General features: G+C 48.6%; 2 protein-coding genes across 2 annotated transcripts in view; one reads left to right on the top strand and one right to left on the bottom strand.

The window, feature by feature from the left end:
• Nucleotides 1–2,398, bottom strand: part of GALNT6 (polypeptide N-acetylgalactosaminyltransferase 6) — a 44,381-nt gene extending 41,983 nt beyond the window's left edge. The window contains exon 1 of the mRNA XM_054012965.1: nucleotides 2,254–2,398. The gene's annotated coding sequence lies outside the window, so the exon portion shown is untranslated. The remainder of the gene's footprint in view (nucleotides 1–2,253) is intronic.
• A 4,600-nt stretch (nucleotides 2,399–6,998) lies between these two features.
• On the top strand, nucleotides 6,999–19,002 carry LOC128828409 (uncharacterized). Its single transcript, XM_054013077.1, has 4 exons — nucleotides 6,999–7,077; nucleotides 10,554–10,680; nucleotides 13,244–13,788; nucleotides 18,175–19,002. Exons 2-4 carry the CDS (start codon nucleotides 10,569–10,571, stop codon nucleotides 18,268–18,270), a joined length of 753 nt encoding a protein of 250 aa, XP_053869052.1. The 5' UTR covers nucleotides 6,999–7,077; nucleotides 10,554–10,568; the 3' UTR covers nucleotides 18,271–19,002.
• Nucleotides 19,003–21,150: the final 2,148 nt, after the last annotated feature.

The raw sequence follows: 21,150 nt of genomic DNA on the forward strand, positions 1-21,150 counted from the left end.
TGAGCTTGGGGGACTATTGCATACAATAGTTATTTTGTTATTCTACAGATACGCCACATGTTTCATATATTGTGAGTTCTGCATTGCTACACCTCATGATTATATTGCAAGTGTCACACTATTTAGTATCAGAGGGGTAGTAGCCGTGTTAGTCTGGATCTGTAAAAAACGACAAAGAGTCCTGTGGCACCTTATAGACTAACAGACATCTGACGAAGTGGGTATTCACCCATGAAAGCTTATGCTCCAATACGTCTGTTAGTCTATAAGGTGCCACAGGACTCTTTGCGGCTTTACACTCTTTAGTGTTATTCTTAAAGCCTCAGCACCTGGAGTCATGGTGAAAAACCTCAGTTTTCATTAAAATAATAGAAAGGAATTAAAAAATAGTCCTCCATCTTGCAGAGAAAGCCTGGGAAGGTAACCAGAGTGCACCCGAAGGGCTCAGAAACTAAATAAAAGAACACAAGAAATATTGTTTAATTAAAAAAAAAATCTCATGATTTTTAAGCCAATTGTGATTTTTTTAATGAGAGGTTGGCAACATCAGGAGTATGATGCGTCAAACTTTAGCACGGAGCACTCCCCAAGTCTTGTGCTTGGTGCCTTCCAGCTCCTGGCTCCAAATGCACATCCGCACCCCCTGGAGCACCAACAGCAGCCTGGTTAGGAGCAGGGAGGGTGCAGTCATGGAGAACCCATCACTCCCCTCCAGAGGCTGCACCTGGGAGAAGCTGTGGGCGGAAACTGAATGTTCAGGGAGAAAAGCAGGCCAGGCTGGGGAGAAGCAGCCTAAGGCCCCCCCCATGAAGAGAGTCTTTGACCCGCCGGAATAGGGAGGTCTAACCTCACAGCACACTACTCAGTGTGGCCCCTACCTCACCTGGCCCTCTTCTGCCCGCAACTTCTACTGGGGTATGGAACCAAACTCATCATACAGGACAATTAGGGGCACGTGACATCCCATCCAGCCAGGGACTTGCCTGTCCCCAATCCTTCCCAAAGCCAGAGAGAGACCCCCTCTGCCGCCAACGTGAGACTTGCTTCTCTCCAGGTTATCATAGCCACCCCAGAGGGGGGAAACCCTTCCACACAACCAAGAGAATACCTCCACCCAGAGCCCTGTTTGCTCCCAAGAGAGCCCCGCCAGTACCCCCTACCCCAGCCAGAGCCATCTGCTCCCCCCCAGCCACAGATATGTCCCCAAAGGAGGTGCCCACCCCCGCCACAAATCTATTTGCTCCCCAACACCTCCCCCCTTCCCTCCAGTGAACCACCTCCACCCATAGCCAGGGGAATACCACACCCCACAAACAGGGGGACATCACCCCAAGCCCTGTCTGTCCCTCAGCAAAATCTTCATTAACCTCTACCCCAGCCGGGGACCTGCCTGTCTCCCTCCTCCCAACACCCCCCCTTCTTCAGGAGTCAGCCCTAATCTCTAGCTGGGGGGATACAACTTCCCACACCCAGGGGGCTACCACCACAGAGAGCCCCATCTGCCCCCCAGCACAACCCTCCAGCACCCCACACCTCAGTCAGAGACAACCCCCCCTATTTCCTCCAGGGATACACCCCCATCCCTAGCTGGAGGGAATACCACACCCCACAGCCAGGGGGATACTTCCACCAAGAGCCCTGCCCACTCTCCCAACAAGCCTCTCCAGCACCCCCCACCCCAGACAGAGTCCCCCACTTCCTCAAGGGAGCTGACACCCCCCACAGTTGGGGGATACCACCCTCTCCAACACCCCCACCAGAGACACCTCCTTCCTCCAGGGAGGCAACACCCCCACCCAGGGGGATACCACCCCCTCCTCCAGGGAGGCGACACCCCCACCCAAAACACCCCCTTCCTCCAGGGAGGCGACCCCCCACCCAGGGGGATACCACCCCCTCCTCCAGGGAGGCATCATCCCCACTCAAAACACCCCCACCCAAACCACCCCCTTCCTACAGGGAGCCGACACCCCCACCCAGGGTATACCACCCCCTCCTCCAGGGAGGCATCATCCCCACTCAAAACACCCCCACCCAAAGCACCCCCTTCCTCCAGGAAGCCAACACCCCCACCCGAGATACCCCCTTTTTCCAGGGGGCCGACACCCCCACACGGGGGGATACCGCCCCCACTTCCTACAGGGAGCCGACACCCCCAACCCAGGGGGATCCCGCTCCCTCCAGCGCCCCCCCTTCCTGCGGGGAGCCGACCCCCCCTCGGGGGATCCCGCGCCCCCCGGGAGCCGGACTCACCTGGCTGGGGGAGGTTCCGAGCCCCGGGACGCGGCTGCAGCAGCCGGGACGCGCCAGGTGGCCCAGCCCCGGCTCGGGGGCGGGGCCAGGCCCTTCACCTGCCCGGGCTCGGGCGCGGGGGAGGGCAGCGGGGAAACGCCGCCGCCGCCGGGCACAGGTGTATCCCGGCCGGCGCGCCCCGGCCACCGCGGGGTCCTAGCGCCGCCGGCTTCCGCCCTGCCGGCCGCCGCGGGGTCCTAGCGCCTGCCGCGTGACAGGCTCCTAATGGCGGGGCTGCTGCAGGGCGCTAGAAAGTCCTGGCTCCTACAGGCTCCTAAAACCAGGGCTGCCCAGGGGGGGGGGAGCAAGTGGGGCAATTTGCCCCTGGCCCTGGAGGGGCCCCCATGAGACTATAGTATTCTATAGTATTGCAACTTTTTTTTATGGAAGGGGACCCCGAAATTGCTTTGCCCCAGGCCCCCTGAATCCTCTGGGCGGCCCTGCCTAAAACCCCAGGTGCTGCAGGGTGCTATAGGGTCCAGAGGCTCCTTTAGGCTTCTAATACTGGGGCTGTGGCAGATTGCTACCTGAGACTCCTATAAGCTCCTAATGCTGGGTGTTGGCTGCTGCAGGGTGCTATAGGTTCTGGGGATCCTATAGGCGCCAGGGATCCTATAGGCTCCTAATGCCGGGGCAGCCACATGCTCCTGGAGGTTCTGGTGTGAGTAGCTCCCATAGGGTCCCAATGCTGGAGCTGTTGCAAGGTGCTATAGGGGCCCTAATGCCTGGGGCTCCTATAGGGTCCTGATTCTGGGTTTGATGCAGGGTGCTATGGGGTCCTAATGTCTGGGGTTCCTAATGCTGGGACTGCTGCTGGGTCCTAGTGTCGGGGGCTCTGGTGGGGTCCTAATGAGGGGGCTGCTGCAAGGTGCTATAGGGTCCCTAGTGCCTGTGGTGCCTATAGTTTCCTAATGCTTAAGAGTTCCTGACTGGGCCTTCAGGGAGTGTCACTGCCCGTAGGTACTGCTGAGGGAGGTCAGGGAATGTGCTCCTTCAACGTGCCAGGTTTCACATTCAGACTCTTGTGAAAAGGATCAGAGGATCCCAAAGCACAAGGGGCCAGGCCCCTCCATTTCTCTAACACCCCACAGCGCTATATGAGAGTTTTATCTTCATAATAATTCAGAGGGAAGAATGTCAGCTGAATTATCAACTCCTCCTTGAAGCATCAAGCTGTTTCCTTGGAGGTCTCCTATTCAACTGCTTTCCAGAGCTAAAACGATTTATTATGTGAGAGCTGGTAGGCTCCCAGCGGAAAGTGTCAGGGATGTAAACAGTAAAGATGCTGGTGGAGGGATATGGAGAGATGTCACAGTAAATTTGCCGCGGCAGCTTCTACTTTTCTGTCCTCCACTCTTTCCTGGTTCTCCTGGTAAATTGTTCTTTGGATTCTCCGTTTAAATCAATGCAGCTGCTCTAGTCGGCATTTCTCATCTAGTGGGTTGCGGCCCCCAGCGGGGTAATGAAAAGCAACTGTCAGGCACAAGGCATTGAAAATTTTACTACAATCTAAAGCAAAGAAAATCTCACTCCGACATCCTTACCCTTCGAGGTCAAATATTCTCTGCTAGCCTCTCAAGACCCACACGCACACACTATCGAACAGGGGTTCTCAAAGTGGGGGGGTCGCGAGGTTATTACATGCAGGGTTGCGAGCTGTCAGCCTCCATCCCAAACCCTGCTTTGCCTCCAACATTTATAAGGGTGTTAAATATATAAAAAAGTGTTTTCAATTTATACAGGGGGGGGGGTCGCACTCAGAGACTTGCTGTGTGAAAGGGGTCACCAGTACAGAAGTTTGAGAACCACTGGACAAATTGGAGAGAGTCCAAAGGAGAGCAACGGAATGATAAAAGGTTTAAAAAACTTGCCCTGTGATGAAAAGTTAAAAAAACTGGGCAAGTTTAGTCTTGAGAAAAGAAAGCAGAGGAGGGACCTGAGAGTTGTCTTCAAATCTGCGGTTATAGAGAGGCCTGTAGTCAGTTCTTCTCCATAACCCCTGAAGGTAGGAAAAGAAGTAATGAGTTTAATCTGCAACAAGGGAAATAAAGGTCAGATATTAGGAAAACAAAGGTTTTCCTAATATCTTTGGAGCCCCTGTCTTCCTTTAGATCCCTTTTCAAGGCCCATTTTTAACATTACAGTCAGCTGTTGCTTTATAGTGGCTAGGCAATTTGATCATAGGGCTAACGGAGAACATTAATAATGCTTGGTTTCAGAGTAGCAGCCGCGTTAGCCTGTATCGCAAAAAGAACAGGAGTACTTGTGGCACCTTAGAGACTAACAAATTTATTTGTTAGTCTCTAAGGTGCCACAAGTACTCCTGTTCTTTTTATTAATAATGCTTGTTTATTTCTACCTTTAAACTTCCTGAGTTGAAACTGCTAGCCCTTGCAATGATGTGACTATGTTCCTTCCTCTTTCGTCCCCTCTGAATGCTTATTGCACCAGCCTGTTGCATTTTATCTTAAATTTTAACACAAACTCTTGGGGACAGGAATTGTTTTACCCTGTGTATTTTATAGGGGTGCCTAATGGAGATAGCCCATCTCCCAGAACTCAAAGGGAAAGGTCATCAAGTCCTGCCCTCTGCCTTCATCAGCAGGACCAAGTACTGATTTTGCCCCAGATCCCTAAGTGACCCCCTCAAGGGGGGGGACACACAACCCTGGGTTTAGCAGGCTAATGCTCAAACCACTGAGCTATCCCTTCCCATGAGTAGAACACTCCGGATTGTTCTGATCTACAGCTAAAAGCAAGAGTCAAACCCTCAGCTGCTGTGAAGTGTCCTGGCTTCAGCCAAGCCAAGGAACTATGTTATGCGGGGCTGATTTACAGCATCTGAAGATTCAGCCCCAATATTTCAACTTGAATGGAATGCAATGGTTTCCTTTTCATGAAGACCTATTTTTAACACTAGATGGTGGTAGCTTCACAAATCTCAGACCCAGGGAGATGCAGTTACTACAGCTTCCATTACTGCAAGGAAGCCGTGGCTTCTAGAAATCCGGTACTGCTGGGATTGCTATCCAGCTAAAAGCAGGGCTGCTCAGAGGATTCAGGGGGCCTGGGGCAAAGCAATTTTCAGGGGCCCCTTCCATAAAAAAAAGTTGCAATACTATAGAATACTATATTCTCGTGGGGGCTCCTCTGGGGCCAGGGGCCTGGGGAAAATTGCCCCACTTGTCCCCCCCACCTCCCCCCCCGGGTGGCCCTGGCTAAAAGACATCTGAAATACGGCAGGAGATCAATGGTGGTGAATAGCTGCTTGTGGCCGGGGACAAAGGAATGGAACTTTTTTGAACTTGCCATGGCCGGTGTTGTCAAGGGCTAGTTTTAATATTTGCAACACAAGAAGGAGCTGTGGCAAGCGTGTGGCTACGTTGGGACATCGTACACCAAAAATGCAGTGCTAGGAAACACTAACCTATTGGGACTGCCATCTGTTTTAGATTGCGGGAGGAAATTCTGATTTCTGCAGCAAAGGGGCTGAGGAATTTGAACCTTGCACCCACACCCCAGGACTGGTCTGATGAGATGGTGGGAAAGAGCAGAAAGAGGCTGCGTCAGCAGGCGTGAGAATCCAACCAGCTGCACACCAAGGTTCTTGAAATCATAAGGGATAAATAAGTCCAAGGAGAGTTTTAAAAACTAAGGCAAACAGTTTTGGCCTGGATCCTGCATTGAATATAGGGTGACCAGATCTCCTGATTTTATAGGGACAGTGCCGATATTTGGGCCTTTGTCTTATATAGGCGCCTAATACCCCCCACTTCCGTCTCGATTTTTCACACTTGCTGTCTGGTCACTGTAACTGAATAGGAGTCAATGGACTAGGATGACCTGACCACGAGGAATGTCTTTCTGTATGAAAGAGTAAATCATATTACACCTCTACCCCGATATAACACGAATTCGGGTATAACGCGGTAAAGCAGCGTTCCGGGGGGGGGGTGGGACTGCGCACTCTGGCGGATCAAAGCAAGTTCGATATAACGTGGTTTCACCTATAACGCGGTAAGAATTTTTGGCTCCCGAGAACAGTGTTATATTGGGGTAGAGGTGTATTACACGTATCGGAGCAGCACCTAAAGGCTTCAGCCAAGAGCAGGGCTACCCCGTGCTAGGCACTGTACAAATGTAACCCACCAATGAGAGCATGTTACAGGTTTCCCCCCTCTGTGCCAATCCACAGAAGATTTGAGTTATTCAAATCCCTAGATGTAGAGCCTTGGCTCTGTAGCTCAGGCTTTCAGCTCGGTGGTTCAGCCTCCAGTCTGTTGACCAAGAGGGTGGCCATCCCACAAGCGTCAAGTCAAAAGACAGCCCCTCCCTTAAAGACCTCACCCAATAAACAGATGAGCCAGACACAGCGTGGGAGGGGAAACCGAGACGGATGAAGTAACTTGTCAAAGGTCACACAGCAGGTTAGTGGAAGAGCCAGACGTATGGGGCTCAGAAGAGCTGTGCTAATCCAGTGACCTAACCCCTGGGCAACACTAACTTTAATACCAGTCCCTCTGAGGCCTTCCTTCAGGGATACAAAGCACCCTGCAGAACCTAATTTGAAAGCCTTGCCCTGCAGTCTGCACAGACTGCAGCTTTAATTCACTGCTACTCTATTTCCTGTTCTGTCGCTGTTCTGAGGTTTCACTATTAACATCAAAATTGAAGGGAAATTCCCTGCCCCCAGAGTGCTCCCCATACATTTTTTCAGTTGAAACTCACAGACCCAAATGCCACGCAACAGCAGAGAGGCAAGCGAAAGGAGGAGACCCAGCACGAGTAAGTTCTCGCTGGAAATTTAGCCCTTTGTGTTCATCAAGTGTATAGGGTGACTACTTGATTAGAGTAACTCGCTTGATTTGACCGTTTAAGGGAAGCCCAGGAGAGAACCGGGCAGCCATTGCTGGGGATTGCAGCCGGCAACTATATGGCCTACATCTTTTAACTCGCCACGACAGCAAAGCGGGGGGTCACCACGGCCCCACTTATTGTTAGGAGCAGCATATCTGATTGCTTCACATCTAAAGCAACTGAGTGTCACCCGGCTAATATACTGAGGGATAGGCAGAAGATTCAGGGTGGTATGCTTCTCTGAGTTGTATCAATGCCATTCTACTGAAGTCTCAGAAGTCATACTAGCATGCTCCTTTGTCTTCAGAACCAGAGTAAAGGGTTAAAGCAGAAGTAGTCAGCCAAATGGTCAAGGTTCAGGAAGGTTTGCCATTTTGGGATCATTACTTTGGTCTTAAACTGTGAATAACTGGCAAGTTGCATATCAGATTAAAATTCCTAACTCCACAGCGATCTCATCTTCACTACAGTAATTGTTGGAAATTAAATAGCAATAAACTATTAAAGCATTTATTGAATGCAATCAGTGTAATGAAGGCAAACTCAGTAATTAAATCCCCAAGTCATGCACTTTTTAATAATTCACTGGTATATTAATTTATAACTCTTGTATGAAATGTGTATTAAGGATCTGTAACACATTCCTGGTGTTTGCTTCCCTCAAGATTTCTACAGTGACTTCTTCGTAACATGGTACATCTGAGATTGGCTCATGAGTCTATGGTCCAATACAATGTTCATTGAAGTATTTTGTTATGTGTTTATAATTATACAATGCCCAGCATAATGCAACCCTGGGCCATAACTGGGCTTGCTAGGTGCACATAAATAACAATAAATCAATGGAAAGGCTCCTGTTGATTCCCCGGGACATTAGATCAGGCGCTGGCTAGTGCATCTTAGGCTTGTAAAATTAATGAAGGGCCCAAAATAGCTTTGGTATGTTCTGTAAAAGCGAAAGGAATCACTGGGAAACCAGACAGCAGAAAATATGATCTAAATATTTTTCCAAGCTGTGTTCATGGTGTGACAGATATGTAAACATCCCGCACTGTAATTTACTTTACGGTTTTGTCAAAAGTTCTCTTTGTGCTGTGTGTATCGCTCCTTGTTTGCTAATGATTGCAGCAATAGCCCATAAAGAATCATCCCTATCTTCCTAACAGGCAGGGGATGTTTCATTAGACGGATTAACCGAGCCCCTAATTATGGAACTAGAGTTTAAACTTTCAGAGCTGAGCTGCAGAAAAAAATGGGAAATTATGACAAGAAGCAAAGCTGATTTGCGTAGTTAGACTAATGGAGATGCATGAGCCCTTCAAACGACAATTTACTTTGTAGGTGGCTCAGATTTCCTCTGAGCATTGGGTTTATTTCCTTTCTCCCCCCCCCCCTAATAATTGGTGCAAACAGCAAAGTCAAATCCACCATAGGGCAGGTAAGGCAAGGAGGAATGTGCTCAATATAATACAAAGATATTTTTCTTAGTGGCAAAACTGCTTTGTTATGCAGTAACCCGTGGGGCATGAACTAGCTTTCCACTTGCCCGGTATTTTAGGAGGAGATTTTCAAAAGGCACAAAGGGCAGTTTGTGGCCCAATTCCCACTGGAAGAAAAAAAAATCATGGGCCTAGTACCCACATATGCCTTTGGCAATCTTCCCCTTTCATGTCTGTCTCCCTGGCTACTGCACGGCATTAGTGATCACAGGTGGGATGAAATTCATGACTCCCCATGGGTTGATGGTAATGTTTCATGGGTGATGTCCAGTTGGCCACCGGTATCAAGAGGAGTGCTCCAGGGGTCGGTCCTGGGGCTGGTTTTCATAGAATATCAGTGTTGGAAGGGACCTCAGGAGGTCATCTAGTCCAACCTCCTGCTCAAAGCAGGACCAAGCCCCATTCCTCCCATCATCCAGATCATTAATAAAGATGTTGTTCAACATCTTTATTAATGATCTGGATGATGGGATGAATTGCACCCTCAGCAAGTTCGCAGATGACACTAAGCTGTGGGGAGAGGTAGATATGCTGGAGGGTAGGGATAGGGTCCAGAGGGACCTAGACAAATTGGAGGATTGGACCAAAAGAAATCTGATGAGGTTCAACAAGGACAAGTGCAGAGTCCTGCACTTAGGAAGGAAGAATCCCAGGCACCGCTACAGGCTGGGGACCGACTGGCTAAGCAGCAGTTCTGCAGAAAGGACCTGGGGATTACAGTGGACGAGAAGCTAGATATGAGTCAGCAGTGTGCCCTTGGTGCCAAGAAGGCCAACGGCATATTGGGCTGTATTAGTAGGAGCATTGCCAGCAGATCGAGGGAAGTGATTATTTCCCTCTATTCGACACTGGTGAGGCCACACCTGGAGTATTGCATCCAGTTTTGGTCCCCCCCATTACAGAAGGGATGTGGACAACTTGGAGAGAGTCCAGCAGAAGGCAAATGATTAGGGGGCTGGGGCACATGATTTACAAGGAGAGGCTGAGGGAACTGGGGTTATTTAGTCTGCAGAACAGAAAAGTGAGGGGGGATTTGATAGCAGCCTTCAACTACCTGAAGGGGGGTTCCAAAGAGGATGGAGCTCAGCTGTTCTCATTGATGGGAGATGACAGAACAAGGAGCAATGGTCTCAAGTTGCAGTGGGGGAGGTCTAGGTTGGATATTAGGAAACACTATGTCACTAGGAGGGTGATGAAGCAATGGAATGGGTTCCCTAGGGAGGTGGTGGAATCTCCTTCCTTAGAGGTTTTTAAGGCCCAGCTTGACAAAGCCCTGGCTGGGATGATTTAGTTGGGATTGGTCCTGCTTTGCGCAGGGGGTTGGACTAGATGACCTCCTGAGGTCTCTTCCAACCCTGATCTTCTATGATTCTATGCAAAAGCAAGCCTCCCCCCCACAGAGGAAGCAGGCCTAAACATATATGAATTATGGCTTTATTCTGCTTCCTCTTCAGATCAATGAGGAAACTCAGGCCTGCCAGGTTTGTGTTTTGTAAGGGTAATTACAAACTTCTCACTTTTTATTCCCGAGAGGCAGCATGGCCTAGTGACTAGACTGCTGGGCTACGAGTCGGAAGACCTCCATTCTAGGCCCACGGTTGCAACTCACTGACCTTGTGACTTTGAGCAAATCACTTCCCCTTTCTTTCCCCTCCCACTCTTTGTCCTTTCCTGGTAGATTGCAAATGCATTGGGGGAAGAAACTGCTTCTTATTACGTGTTTATACAGTGTCCAGTGTAACTCTGTTGGCACGGTTGCAATTCAAATAAATAATAATCATATCAATTGCAACAGCGCCTCCTAAAATAAACTGATTCACAGTCCCTGCCTGGCTCCTTGCTACTGTTTCTTCTTTAGTAACACTCAGGGCTAATCATTTTATGCTAGTTTTTGTTTTCCCTTAGCCAGGCACTGGAGAAATGGAAGAAGCGTTTTTCCAGCTTTACCAAGAATTCACACAACTGCAGGATTTATGTGCAAAGCAGGCTGAGTTGCTACAGAAGTTGATTGTGAAGAAGGAACCAATGACTGGTAAGGGACACTGCTTCGGTTTGTGCTGGTTACAATTTCCGGCGCCCTAAAGGAGGTGTGAAGCTCAATCAAACATGAATTCACATACCTTATAATTGGATTCTGCACGTAGCTGGTCCGAGGGGGCACACGCTTTGTTGTGGCAGTTGCTTATGCTGTGTTGGATGGGAAATGGGAACTACCCTATACCTCGTAATAAGGATGTTGAATACCAAGCAGACAGTCAAGGTAAGGGGTTGTGAAGGCCAGTACTATAACGGGGTTCAAAAGGGAGCTAGATAGATTCATGGAGGATAGGTCCGTCAATGGCTATTAGCCAGGATGGGCAGGGATGGTGTCCCTAGCCTCTGTTTACCAGAAGCTGGGATTGGGTGACAGGGGATGGATCACTTGATGATAACCTGTCTGTTCATTCCCTTTGGGGCACCTGCCATTCAGAGGACAGGATACTGGACATGATGGACCTTTGGTCTGACCCAGTATGGCCGTTCTTATGTTCTTATAGTCACCCTAGGTACACATGCCTGCGCTAGCTCTGAGCGAGTTAGTGCACAAAAAAAGAAAGAAAAAGCCGCGTAGTCTCAGTGCGCGAGTGGCAAGACGGGCTAGCCAGCTGAGTCCATAGCTAAGATTTCAGGCGGGATTGTATTTGGGATGCGTAGCCCCTCCTTCCCCTGGAGTCGCTGGTAGCACACTAGCTCAGACAGAGCCAGCGCGGGTCTATCTACCCAAGGTTTGGAAATTACACCTCTAGCTCCAGCGTAGATGTGCCCTGCAAGATTCAGTTATGAAGCAAAAAATTCACCAAGGGACACTAGCAATAGAGCTGTGCAAATAGTCATCTTTTTGCCATTTCTCCCCTCCCTTCCCCCCAGTAAAATCCAGTTTTTCCAAACAGTTTTGTAACCAAAATTCGATCCACTGTTATTGGTATTAGAGAGGGGCTCAGTCAAAGCCCGAGCACCATGGTGCTGGTTGGGCACTGCCTGGCCATGAAAGACACAGTGCCTTTCCCCGAGAGCTTATGATTAGATATTTTTTAAAGATGCAAAGCTACCAGGAGCGCTGATTGAAGATCAGAAATACTTTCCGGATTGCCCCACTAGCCAGGTTGTAAGCTCTTTGGGGGCAGGATCTGTCTTTTTGTTCTGTGTTTGTCCAGCACTAGGTTCCTGCTCCGTGACGAGGGCCCCTAGGCGCTACCGTAATACACCAAATAAATAAGCATCGCCACAGAATGCAATGCACATGTCTTTGACCATGCTTTCTCTAACATAAACATACACAGGGCCGGCTCCAGGCACCAGCAGATTGTTCGAGGCGGCATTCTGCCCAATCCTAGGGCGGCACGGCCACTTTTTTTTTTGTTTTGTTCCGCTCCGGCCGCCCTGTAGGGGGCGGCGGCGCGGAGAACCAGAGCGCCCTGCAGGGCAGTCCTCTCCCTTCCTTCCCCACCGACCGGAGCGGAGCCCTCGTGGCAGGCGGCAGCGCAGCGGGAGGGGCCGCGTGGCAGTGCCCCCGCTGTAGCCCTGGCCGCCCCCTTCTCTCTCTCTCCTGCTTGCTCCCTCCCCTTCCCCCCCCAGCCGGTCCCCCTGCACCCGCGCTCCAGGTTTTTTTTTTTGCTTGGGGCGGCCAAAAAGCCAGAGCCGGCCCTGAACATATAGCAATGTGTGTCTCTATATATTAGATTAAACAAACATCCAGAACAAGTCACTGCACTGCACACACTTCTCCCTCGGGGGAGAAGATGAGAGAACACACCCGGGAGAAAAGCTAGTCAGCTTGCTTAATGCAATATTGAAAGGGGCTCAGCTACTCAGAGCAGTGTGGTTTAGCTCACAGAACACTGGACTGGGACTCCGTAGACCTGGGTTTCATTCACTGGGCGATTGTGGGCAAGCCACGTCCCCATTTTACTGGTGGGCAAGCTGAGACACAGAGAGGCTTGTGATTTTGGCCTCCTTTGTAAACTGCTTTGAGATCTGCTGCTGAAAGGGCTAGGTTGTTATTTTTATTACTACAGTGATGAGTGTGGTATAAGAATCTAGATAACATAGGCTAGAACTTACCTAGCTAAACATTCTTTTCTTCCCTCTCTGACACTTCCTGGTTTGCTAGAGAAATCCCAGCATGCATCAACCTGTGACATCACTGACATCATTTGTTCCAACAGATGCAAAGAAAAAACAGACACATTCACAGAGTAGAGTTTTGTAATTTGTTCTGAATTCAAAGCAACTAGGGATTTACTAAGATTCAAAGCTATTTTCACCTGTGATGTTAGCTTCCAGGCAGGCTTATTTGCATTTGTGCCCTGGTATAGAGCACTTACCATTGTTACATAATTAAGCAAGGTGAGGAATGGTAGATGGAATTGCCTTTACCTTCCTACTCAGTAGCAGCCTGTTGAGATGAGGGGGTAGCCAATGCCCAGTCACCAGTGTTTGTTTTATAGGGCTATGATTCACAAAAGGAGAACGATACTTTTGGGGGGAGATGCAAACAAAAGCAGTAACCTCCTTTCAGGCCCATGAATAAGTGGCTCCACTGTTTTCTTTTAAAGACATGCCAATTTCGATGCCAATCCAGTGCACGGACGACGGGGGATTAGCACAATCAGAGAGACTCTTCTTCCAACAGCAGTTACCAAAGGTTCCCAGCTCTATCCTTTCCAACCCAACAGTTCCTACATGGCCCAACTCCGCAGTTCTTCGGGACCAGCCACAAGATGCAGACACGGTTTCTCGTTTTGATATTAAGTACCCCCCGAGTGCAGCAAACGCCAGCTTGTTAAGCAGTGCCAAGGGGAAGGCAGATTTCGCAATAGCACTTTCCAGCCAGAACCACTACAAACAGCACATGGGCAAGAAGGCGGCTTGTGACACGCTGTTGAAAAATTATACGACATTTCCTGCCTTGAAAGCGGACAAGGAACAATCCACAGTCCCTCCCATACCTCCAGAGCTTGCTACCTTAAATCCGGAGGATGTAGGCTCTTTTCCCAGTTTCTTGGATCTTTATGAAGCACCACAAGATTTACAGATGGAAAGTACTTCCCTTCAAGCAGCAGAAATTAAAGTTCCTATAGAAATACGAGGACCCACACAGGTACAGTATATGGTTACATAACAGTATCTATTATTTGTATTACTATAGCCCTGGACCAAACCCCATTGTGCTAGGAGCTGTACAAACACGGAACAAAAAGACAGTCCCTGCTTAGGTACTTTTATTGCTCCCTTTCCTGTAGTATCTGACCACCTGACAGTTTCCAACATAGCTATCTCCATCACAGCCCGGCGAAAGGGGGAATTATTTATTAGTCCCATTTTACAGATGGGGACAGAAAAGCTAAGTGACATGCCGCAAAGTCTCTGGAGAGCAAAGACATAAACCCAGGTCTGTCAAGTCCTAGGCTAGCCCCCTAATCATGGGACTATTCTTTCTCCAATAGATTGTAGGATTTGCCATACAGCAGCGGTTCCTCAAACTTTTTGCCAGCACGACCCAATTTTAATGAACTTTTTTCCTTCCGGGACTGTAGGCACCGACTTTTAGTTTTCCCCAGAGGTGCTCCACAACCCCTCCGCCCTGAGGCCCTGCCCCCACTCCACCCATTCCCCCAAGGCCCCACCCTTGCTCTGCCTCTTTCTGCCCCTGCTCCTCCCCCTTCCCCGAGACCCCGCCCTCACTCCGCCTCTTCCCACTCCTGTTCCACCTCCTCCTCGAGGCCCCACCCACTTGCTGCTCTCCATCCTCCCCCAATCCCCTGACTGAGCCGTCGATCAGCTGGTTGGCGGTGCTGCCAAACAGCTGATCAGCGGCGGTGCCACTGAACAGCTCTGGCCAGTGGGTGCTGAGACCCACTATAGAGCATGGCTTATTTTGTGCCAGGGCTGAGCCCCGGCACCTCTCAGCTTGGCGGTTCATAGCCCCGGCGTCTCTGAGCTTGCTGCATCAGTTCTGGGGGTTAAAAAAATTGCTTGAGCCCCGGCACCTCTTTCATTACAAATTAAGTACTGGGTGCGAGGATGCGCGGAGCAAAATGGTGTCCTTCACATGCTAGGGACCCGTGACACCATCTGCGGATGGGCACAACCCCATCTGGGGTCGCGACCCATGATTTGGGAAGCACTGCCCTACAGGATCTGACCATTCACCCATCCGCTCTAGCATCATGTATTTAAGGGGGAAGTGCTGGATTCATCACCCCCAAAAAATTAACCTTCCCCCCCCCCATACTGTACCTAGCCAGTTGTATAACTCTGTTGTACACATGTGTAGCAATTCTTCCCTGAGCCTTGGGGCAGCCAGTTGATGCCCTGAGCATGAGATCTGATAACCTTGCTGTAACGCATCACCATAAACGTTGTCTTTGCTCATAAATGTACCAAGCTCTTTTTAGGTGACAGCCCATTTGTAAGTACTCTTGGAGGGTCTAATCACCTTCATTGCCCTTCTCTGGGCCATTTCACTCTCAGCTACTGTCCGCCTCCTTCTCTGAATAGTCTAGAATATTGTCCAAACCCCGGCAAATACTGAGGGACCCTGCCATCCATTTCTCCACCTCAGAGGGACCAACCTTGCACTCTAACTCCATATTGCTTATAACTAAGCCATATTTAATTCATTGGCAGGCTTTGCTGCTTACCCCATATTGATATTTTCCTTCACAGCCTCTTCCAAAGGACTTCATCCAAAGCCTTTTGAAAAATAGATGATTTGGGCCATCTAGGGTAAGTGCTCGGCCACTGCTCCGTTGGGCACGCTGCAAATGCATGTAATATCCCCACTAACCTTTTTTCAAAGGCTGGGACACCCTATCACCAGCCTGGGACAACACTCTGCCACACTCCAGTTATAGCCGTTACCTCAGGGCCCTGTTTATCCCTTCAGCACACACACAATCAAAAAGAAACGTGGAACACCAGACCTCCACAAAATACTAGTCCAGGTCGACACCAAAAAAGCTCGGTTGACCCAACTACGTCCCTCAGGGGTGTGAAAAATCCACACTCCTGAGTGACACAGTTAAGACAGCTTAACCTCTGGTGTAGAGAGCGTTAGGTTGATGGAAGAATTCTAGCTACCCCCGCTCTTGGTGGGTGGATTAACTACAGTGACCGGAGAACCCTTCCCATCGCTTCTGTGAGTGTCTACACTGACTCTGCGGCTATAGCATTCTAAGTGTAGACATAACCTTAGTCCTGTTCTCAAGCTGGGCTCCAGCACCTTAATGCCCTATATATTTCCCAGGCTAGGGTAGTCTGCAGGATCGGCTTGCCCTCTCGCAGTTCTCTGCTGGAGCCCCAAGAGAATATGACTCTCAGTCCTCTCCTGGTCCCAGGGACTCTCGTTTATATCCCAGAGCTGGGACTCATCAGGCCCAATCCCTTGATGCTGTCAGCTCGGTTAGATGATTCCCAGCACATGCTTTCTGGGTTCTTCTCAAGAACAGGGCTGGCTGCTCCCCAGTCCTCCTGGGCCCTAAAAGGGGCAGCCCTGTTACAGACCCCAATAAGTTAGAAGCAACATTTCCCCCTTCATAGATTCATAGATTCCAAGGCCAGAAGGGACAATTGTGATCATCTAGTCTGACTTCCTGGATAATGCAGGCCAGAGAACTTCCCCATAATACTTCCTAGAGCAGATCTTTTAGAAAAATAACCAGTCTTGACTTAAACAATGGTCAGTGATGGAGAATCCAGCACGACGCATGGGGAAATTGCACCCACGGTACCGAGGGGAGTTAGGCACCCATCTTCCTGAAGCCCCTTTGAAAATCTCAGCCATTGTCACGTAATTCATTTTGTATAACAGTAGGATTTAGAGACCCCAATCAAGGATCTGGGCTCTGTCACAGGGGAGTGTTCCCTTACTCTAGAGTCCACATGCAAACAGACCTCACACCCTCCTGCGTTGCTTCAGCACCACGTGCTTGTTTTACAACGTGCCATACGAGTGCCTGTCTCTCACAACAGAAGGCTTTTTACTTTCTTCCCCGACGTGAGGCAAGATCTCTCCTAGGCCTCTCTGGTCCATCCATCTCCTCCTCTCCATCTCTCTTTTTAACTGTCCCCCACTGATAAGCTAAATCATTCTGACAGGTGTTTAACCATCCAGTCCTTAACTGCTTATCGCCTTTCTTTGGCCCATGTGCGGACGCTGGCAGAGGTGCACAGCTCGAGGAGTCCACCTTAGGCTACTCGTGCTGTCACAGCTCCATTGTGCAAGGCACTCTTCAAGTCCAGAGTAAAAAAAATAAGACCTCACCCCGTTAGCCTCCTTTAAGCCCCTCCTCCAAAGACTCGTCTTTGCTATGACACTGAAAGGCCACTGGTTTCCTGAGATGCTGCCTGTCACGCTGCCCGATATTGGCTGATTGCTTCCTTCTGCTCCTCCTTCTGTCAGTATGTCTCTGGTCAGATTGTAAACTCTTTGTGGGCAGGGACTGTCGCCTTGTTCTGTGTTTGTACAGCGGCTAGTGCAATAGAATTCTGGTCCAGGAGTGTCCAGGTTGTTGTTGGGAGGCTGGGGGCGGGGGCAGTTTATTGTCATGCAAGCATGTTTTTGCATAATTTCCTGTCACTTTTCCAAAAACGGGGATCTCGTTATAATGACACTATTAATAGTAACTGCTAAGGATAGTGAGCATTGAATCGAGGGTTTGTTTTTTTTTAAGAAGGAAAAAAATGGACGTCTTGTAAAATCCAAATGTGCCTTATCAGCACTTAATAATAAAGCAGCAAAAAGGAAATTACAGAGCTTCCCAATTGACCTTTCACAAAAGCCCTTTTATCACAGTGTGGCTTTGGCAGAGATTGGAGTCTCCAAGGAGGAAGCGATGGGCAACTTGAGACACTCAAGTGCCGTAAATAACGAGGATGGGAGGGGATCGTCCAGGGGTTTTTGAAGGAATTAAAGTGCGAAACAGAGGAGCTGCTGACATCAACATATCAGACTCTGTAGCCCTAGACACAGCTGGATAGATTCTGCGCTGGGTCTCTCAGGAGGTGCAGCCTTAGAGGAGGGGCAGGTGCAAAAGCTGTCTTTAAACCACATTTGCACCTTCTGCCTGCTCCAAGGGTTGACATGGCCGTGGGGTAAGTTAGAGCAGTCCTGGGGTTGCTCTGTCTTAATGACAGCTGTATTGCTAAGCACTACAGCCACCCCTCCTCCTGCCTTGGCCCCCAGCACACCTGATACACTGTGGAACAATGGGGGCAGCATAGGGGCACAGAGGTTAGCTCTAGGGTGGTCCTGCGTAGGGGAATTCCCCAGGGACCAGTGTGATCTCTTTTTATATCTGCAGCAGAGGCCAGCCGCTGGTCAAGCAAAGTTTCCTGAAAGCGGTGCCTATTTTTAAACAAGAAGCTAAGATTGATCATGGGAATTAAAGACCCATGGAAATAAACATTGTTAAAAGCTGAACACAAATAATGCCCCTAGCTTGGTTAACCCAGTGATCACTCTTTCCCTTTAATCATTTTCTAGACTTCCTGGACTCCAGGATGGGCGGTAGAAGACAGTCCACTTGGTCACAGCGGGAATTTTGAACTCCAAGGGTACTCTGCATACACAGACCTGTGAGTTTTGCCAAGTCATTTTCCTAGCTGGGGAAGCAGCACAAGGAGGCTATGACAAGCATCTCATAGCTCATATCGAATAGGATTGGTATCATCATGTACTTGTAACCCGCTTACAGAGGATGGCTTTCCGTCCCCCTTTAGTGGCTGGACAACATAAGGGTTTATGAGCCTGCTGTAGAACTGTTGGAATAAGTGACTTCTTGACTCAGTGGCTGAACAAAAACATTGTGAAAAAACATTTTGGTTTGGTTTGACCCGAAATGAAAATGTTTCCATTTTTCCAGCCGAACTCAAAAAGTAAAAAAGAATTTGTTTTGAATTGAACGAAACATTTTATTTCCTGTCTGAGTTTTTATCTTTTTCATCTTTTTCAAATAGCAATTTGAGAAAAGGAAGTGAAATGCTCAGATGAAATGTTTCATTTTGGAAATGAAAAAAATGAACCATTTCAGCATTTCTGAGTTTTTTGATATTTTTGATATTTGACCCAACTTGCTATTCACTAAAATTGACCCAAATTTGTGAATTGTTTCCATCAGCCCAAATCTGCATTTTTTTTTGGTGGCAGCGGAAATGAATCACACAAAATATAGATTGTTGAGCTCTGTTGGCTTTGAGCTGGATCTTTTAGCTAGGCAGTTGTGGCTCAGATGTTTGTGCTGGCAAAGAGAAAATAATATCTGCTTCTCCTCCCAGAAATGTAACCTCTCCAATAAAGGAATGTCCAAGCTTGTTAATTCTCTTAAACCATGTTCTGTCATGCGTTGGTGGCAACCAGCCTCTTAATCACCCTTATAACTTAAAAAAAAAAGAAAAAGAAAGGAAGAATTTATATTGAGCTGGACTTCGAAGTCACCAATATAAGGGGCGGTAATTAAATCGGACATTCGTTAGACATAAAGCGTCTAACCTTTCCTCCTGCTCTGATATGCCATTAAGGCTCTGACAATCTAGCACCAAATGTGAATGTAGCAGAGATTCTGGATGAAAGCGGGTGTATACGGTGATAGATGATATTAGTGCCACTGTGACTTATTCAAATGCCAAGTTATATTTATAATTTATCAAAATACCCAGGCTTTTCTTTGGGGAGATTAATGACAGTTTTGTGTATTTTTTGGGTGTGAGTCATTGATCGCAGGAGCTTTTTCCATGCAACAAAAATGATTAGGGGTCTGGAGCACATGACTTAGGAGGAGAGGCTGAGGGAACTGGGATTGTTTAGTCTCCAGAACAGAAGAGTGAGGGGGGATTTGATAGCAGCCTTCAACTACCTGAAGGGGGGTTCCAAAGAGGATGGAGCTCGGCTGTTCTCAGTGGTGGCAGATGACAGAACAAGGAGCAATGGTCTCAAGTTGCAGTGGGGGAGGTCTATGTTGGATATTAGGAAACGCTATTTCACTAGGAGGGTGGTGAAGCACTGGAATGGGTTACCTAGGGAGGTGGTGGAATCTCCATCCTTAGAGGTTTTTAAGGCCCAGCTTGACAAAGCCCTGGCTGGGATGATTTAGTTGGGGTTGGTCCTGCTTTGAGCAGGGGGTTGGACTAGATACCTCCTGAGGTCCCTTCCAACCCTGATATTCTATGATTCTATGATTCTATGCGGAGACCGACAACTTCTTAACGTACATCACAGCACTGCGCCTTGATACAGGTGTGACGCCTCTGTCTTGGGTCGAGTTACTATTGTTTCAGAGCAGTGAATCAGACCGATTATTTTGCTGTAAGCCAATGACTATTCCAGTTTTGAGGACTCTGCTAAGCCTCATGTGTTCACTCGTAAGCTTTCAGACAAAAGTCCTATAATTTTCTCCCTTCCTATTTGCTTCATAACCACATCCAGAAGAAATGGCTTCAATCTCCCCCCGACACACACACACACACACACACACACACACACACACACACACACACACACACACACACACACACACACACACACACACACACACACACACACACACACACACACACACACACACACACAGAGCAGCTAGGCTACTCCAGATAATAATGACAGCACGGCGTTTAATTATTTTCCTTTGTGGTCCAGAGAATATTCACCCAGTGCTTAGTTACTGGAAGCAGTGTATCAGAAAGCCAGCATAAAGAGAGTGGCTATAAATTTGGTTGGTATGAAGTTCTAGCTGGCATCGGGATGCTGAGAGTTTGCCAGAAGAAAAAGGCCAGATCTCTTCTGCTTTGAAAGCCAGTGTAGCAAATTTTATTAAAAAAAATAAATAAAGCACAGATGGATTTTCTCAGGAACTAAACACGTCTTCGGTGTATTGCTGATCGACAGTCTCTTTTACATAAAGTAATAGTATATGATACTATAATTGTGAGGAGTGCTTGGAGCGTTTGTGTTGTGTATGAGTCAATACCAGTGTGTGTGTGTCTGTGTGGGGCTGCATTGCATTGGTGGGGGGTGGCACCACATGGGGAGTGGCACTGAGTGCATCTTTGGACACAAACAGCACATTTCTCTCCTTTCTGGGTCTCTGATCCAGCAAGCTACTTAAGCATGTGCCTAACTTTAAGCATGTGAGTAGCCTCATTGACTTCAACAGCATTACTCACAGGTTTATGGTGAGTCATATGCTCACCTACCTAACTGAGTCACAGCCTAACCCCCCGTCCAAGTGCCATAAAATAGCTTTACTTTTTGATCATACTTTGTTAGATTTTTAAATGTCATGTTGTAAGGAGCTCTTAGTCACCCCGAATAGGCAGATGGTGCTTTTCATTGGCATGACAATTCCTTTCCTCCTTAAATAACCTTAAATTCAGCATGTTTGTCTTAACTGCAGAGGGAGTAGGTGGCATCTCAGTCTAGTGGGCTGGGTTGCGCTCACTGAGATGGATGCGGTGTCACTTCTGA

Source organism: Malaclemys terrapin, chromosome 23 (genome assembly GCF_027887155.1).
Source record: "Malaclemys terrapin pileata isolate rMalTer1 chromosome 23, rMalTer1.hap1, whole genome shotgun sequence".
Taxonomy (NCBI): domain Eukaryota; kingdom Metazoa; phylum Chordata; order Testudines; family Emydidae; genus Malaclemys; species Malaclemys terrapin.

What these genes read in the sequence shown, in the direction of transcription:
- LOC128828409 (XM_054013077.1), top strand. Translation starts at nt 10,569, where the DNA reads ATGGAAGAAGCGTTTTTCCAGCTTTACCAAGAATTCACACAACTGCAG. An exon ending in GAAGAAGGAACCAATGACTG is followed by an intron (nt 10,681 to 13,243) that starts GTAAGGGACACT and finishes TTTCTTTTAAAG; the next exon opens with ACATGCCAATTTCGATGCCA. An exon ending in AAATACGAGGACCCACACAG is followed by an intron (nt 13,789 to 18,174) that starts GTACAGTATATG and finishes ATCATTTTCTAG; the next exon opens with ACTTCCTGGACTCCAGGATG.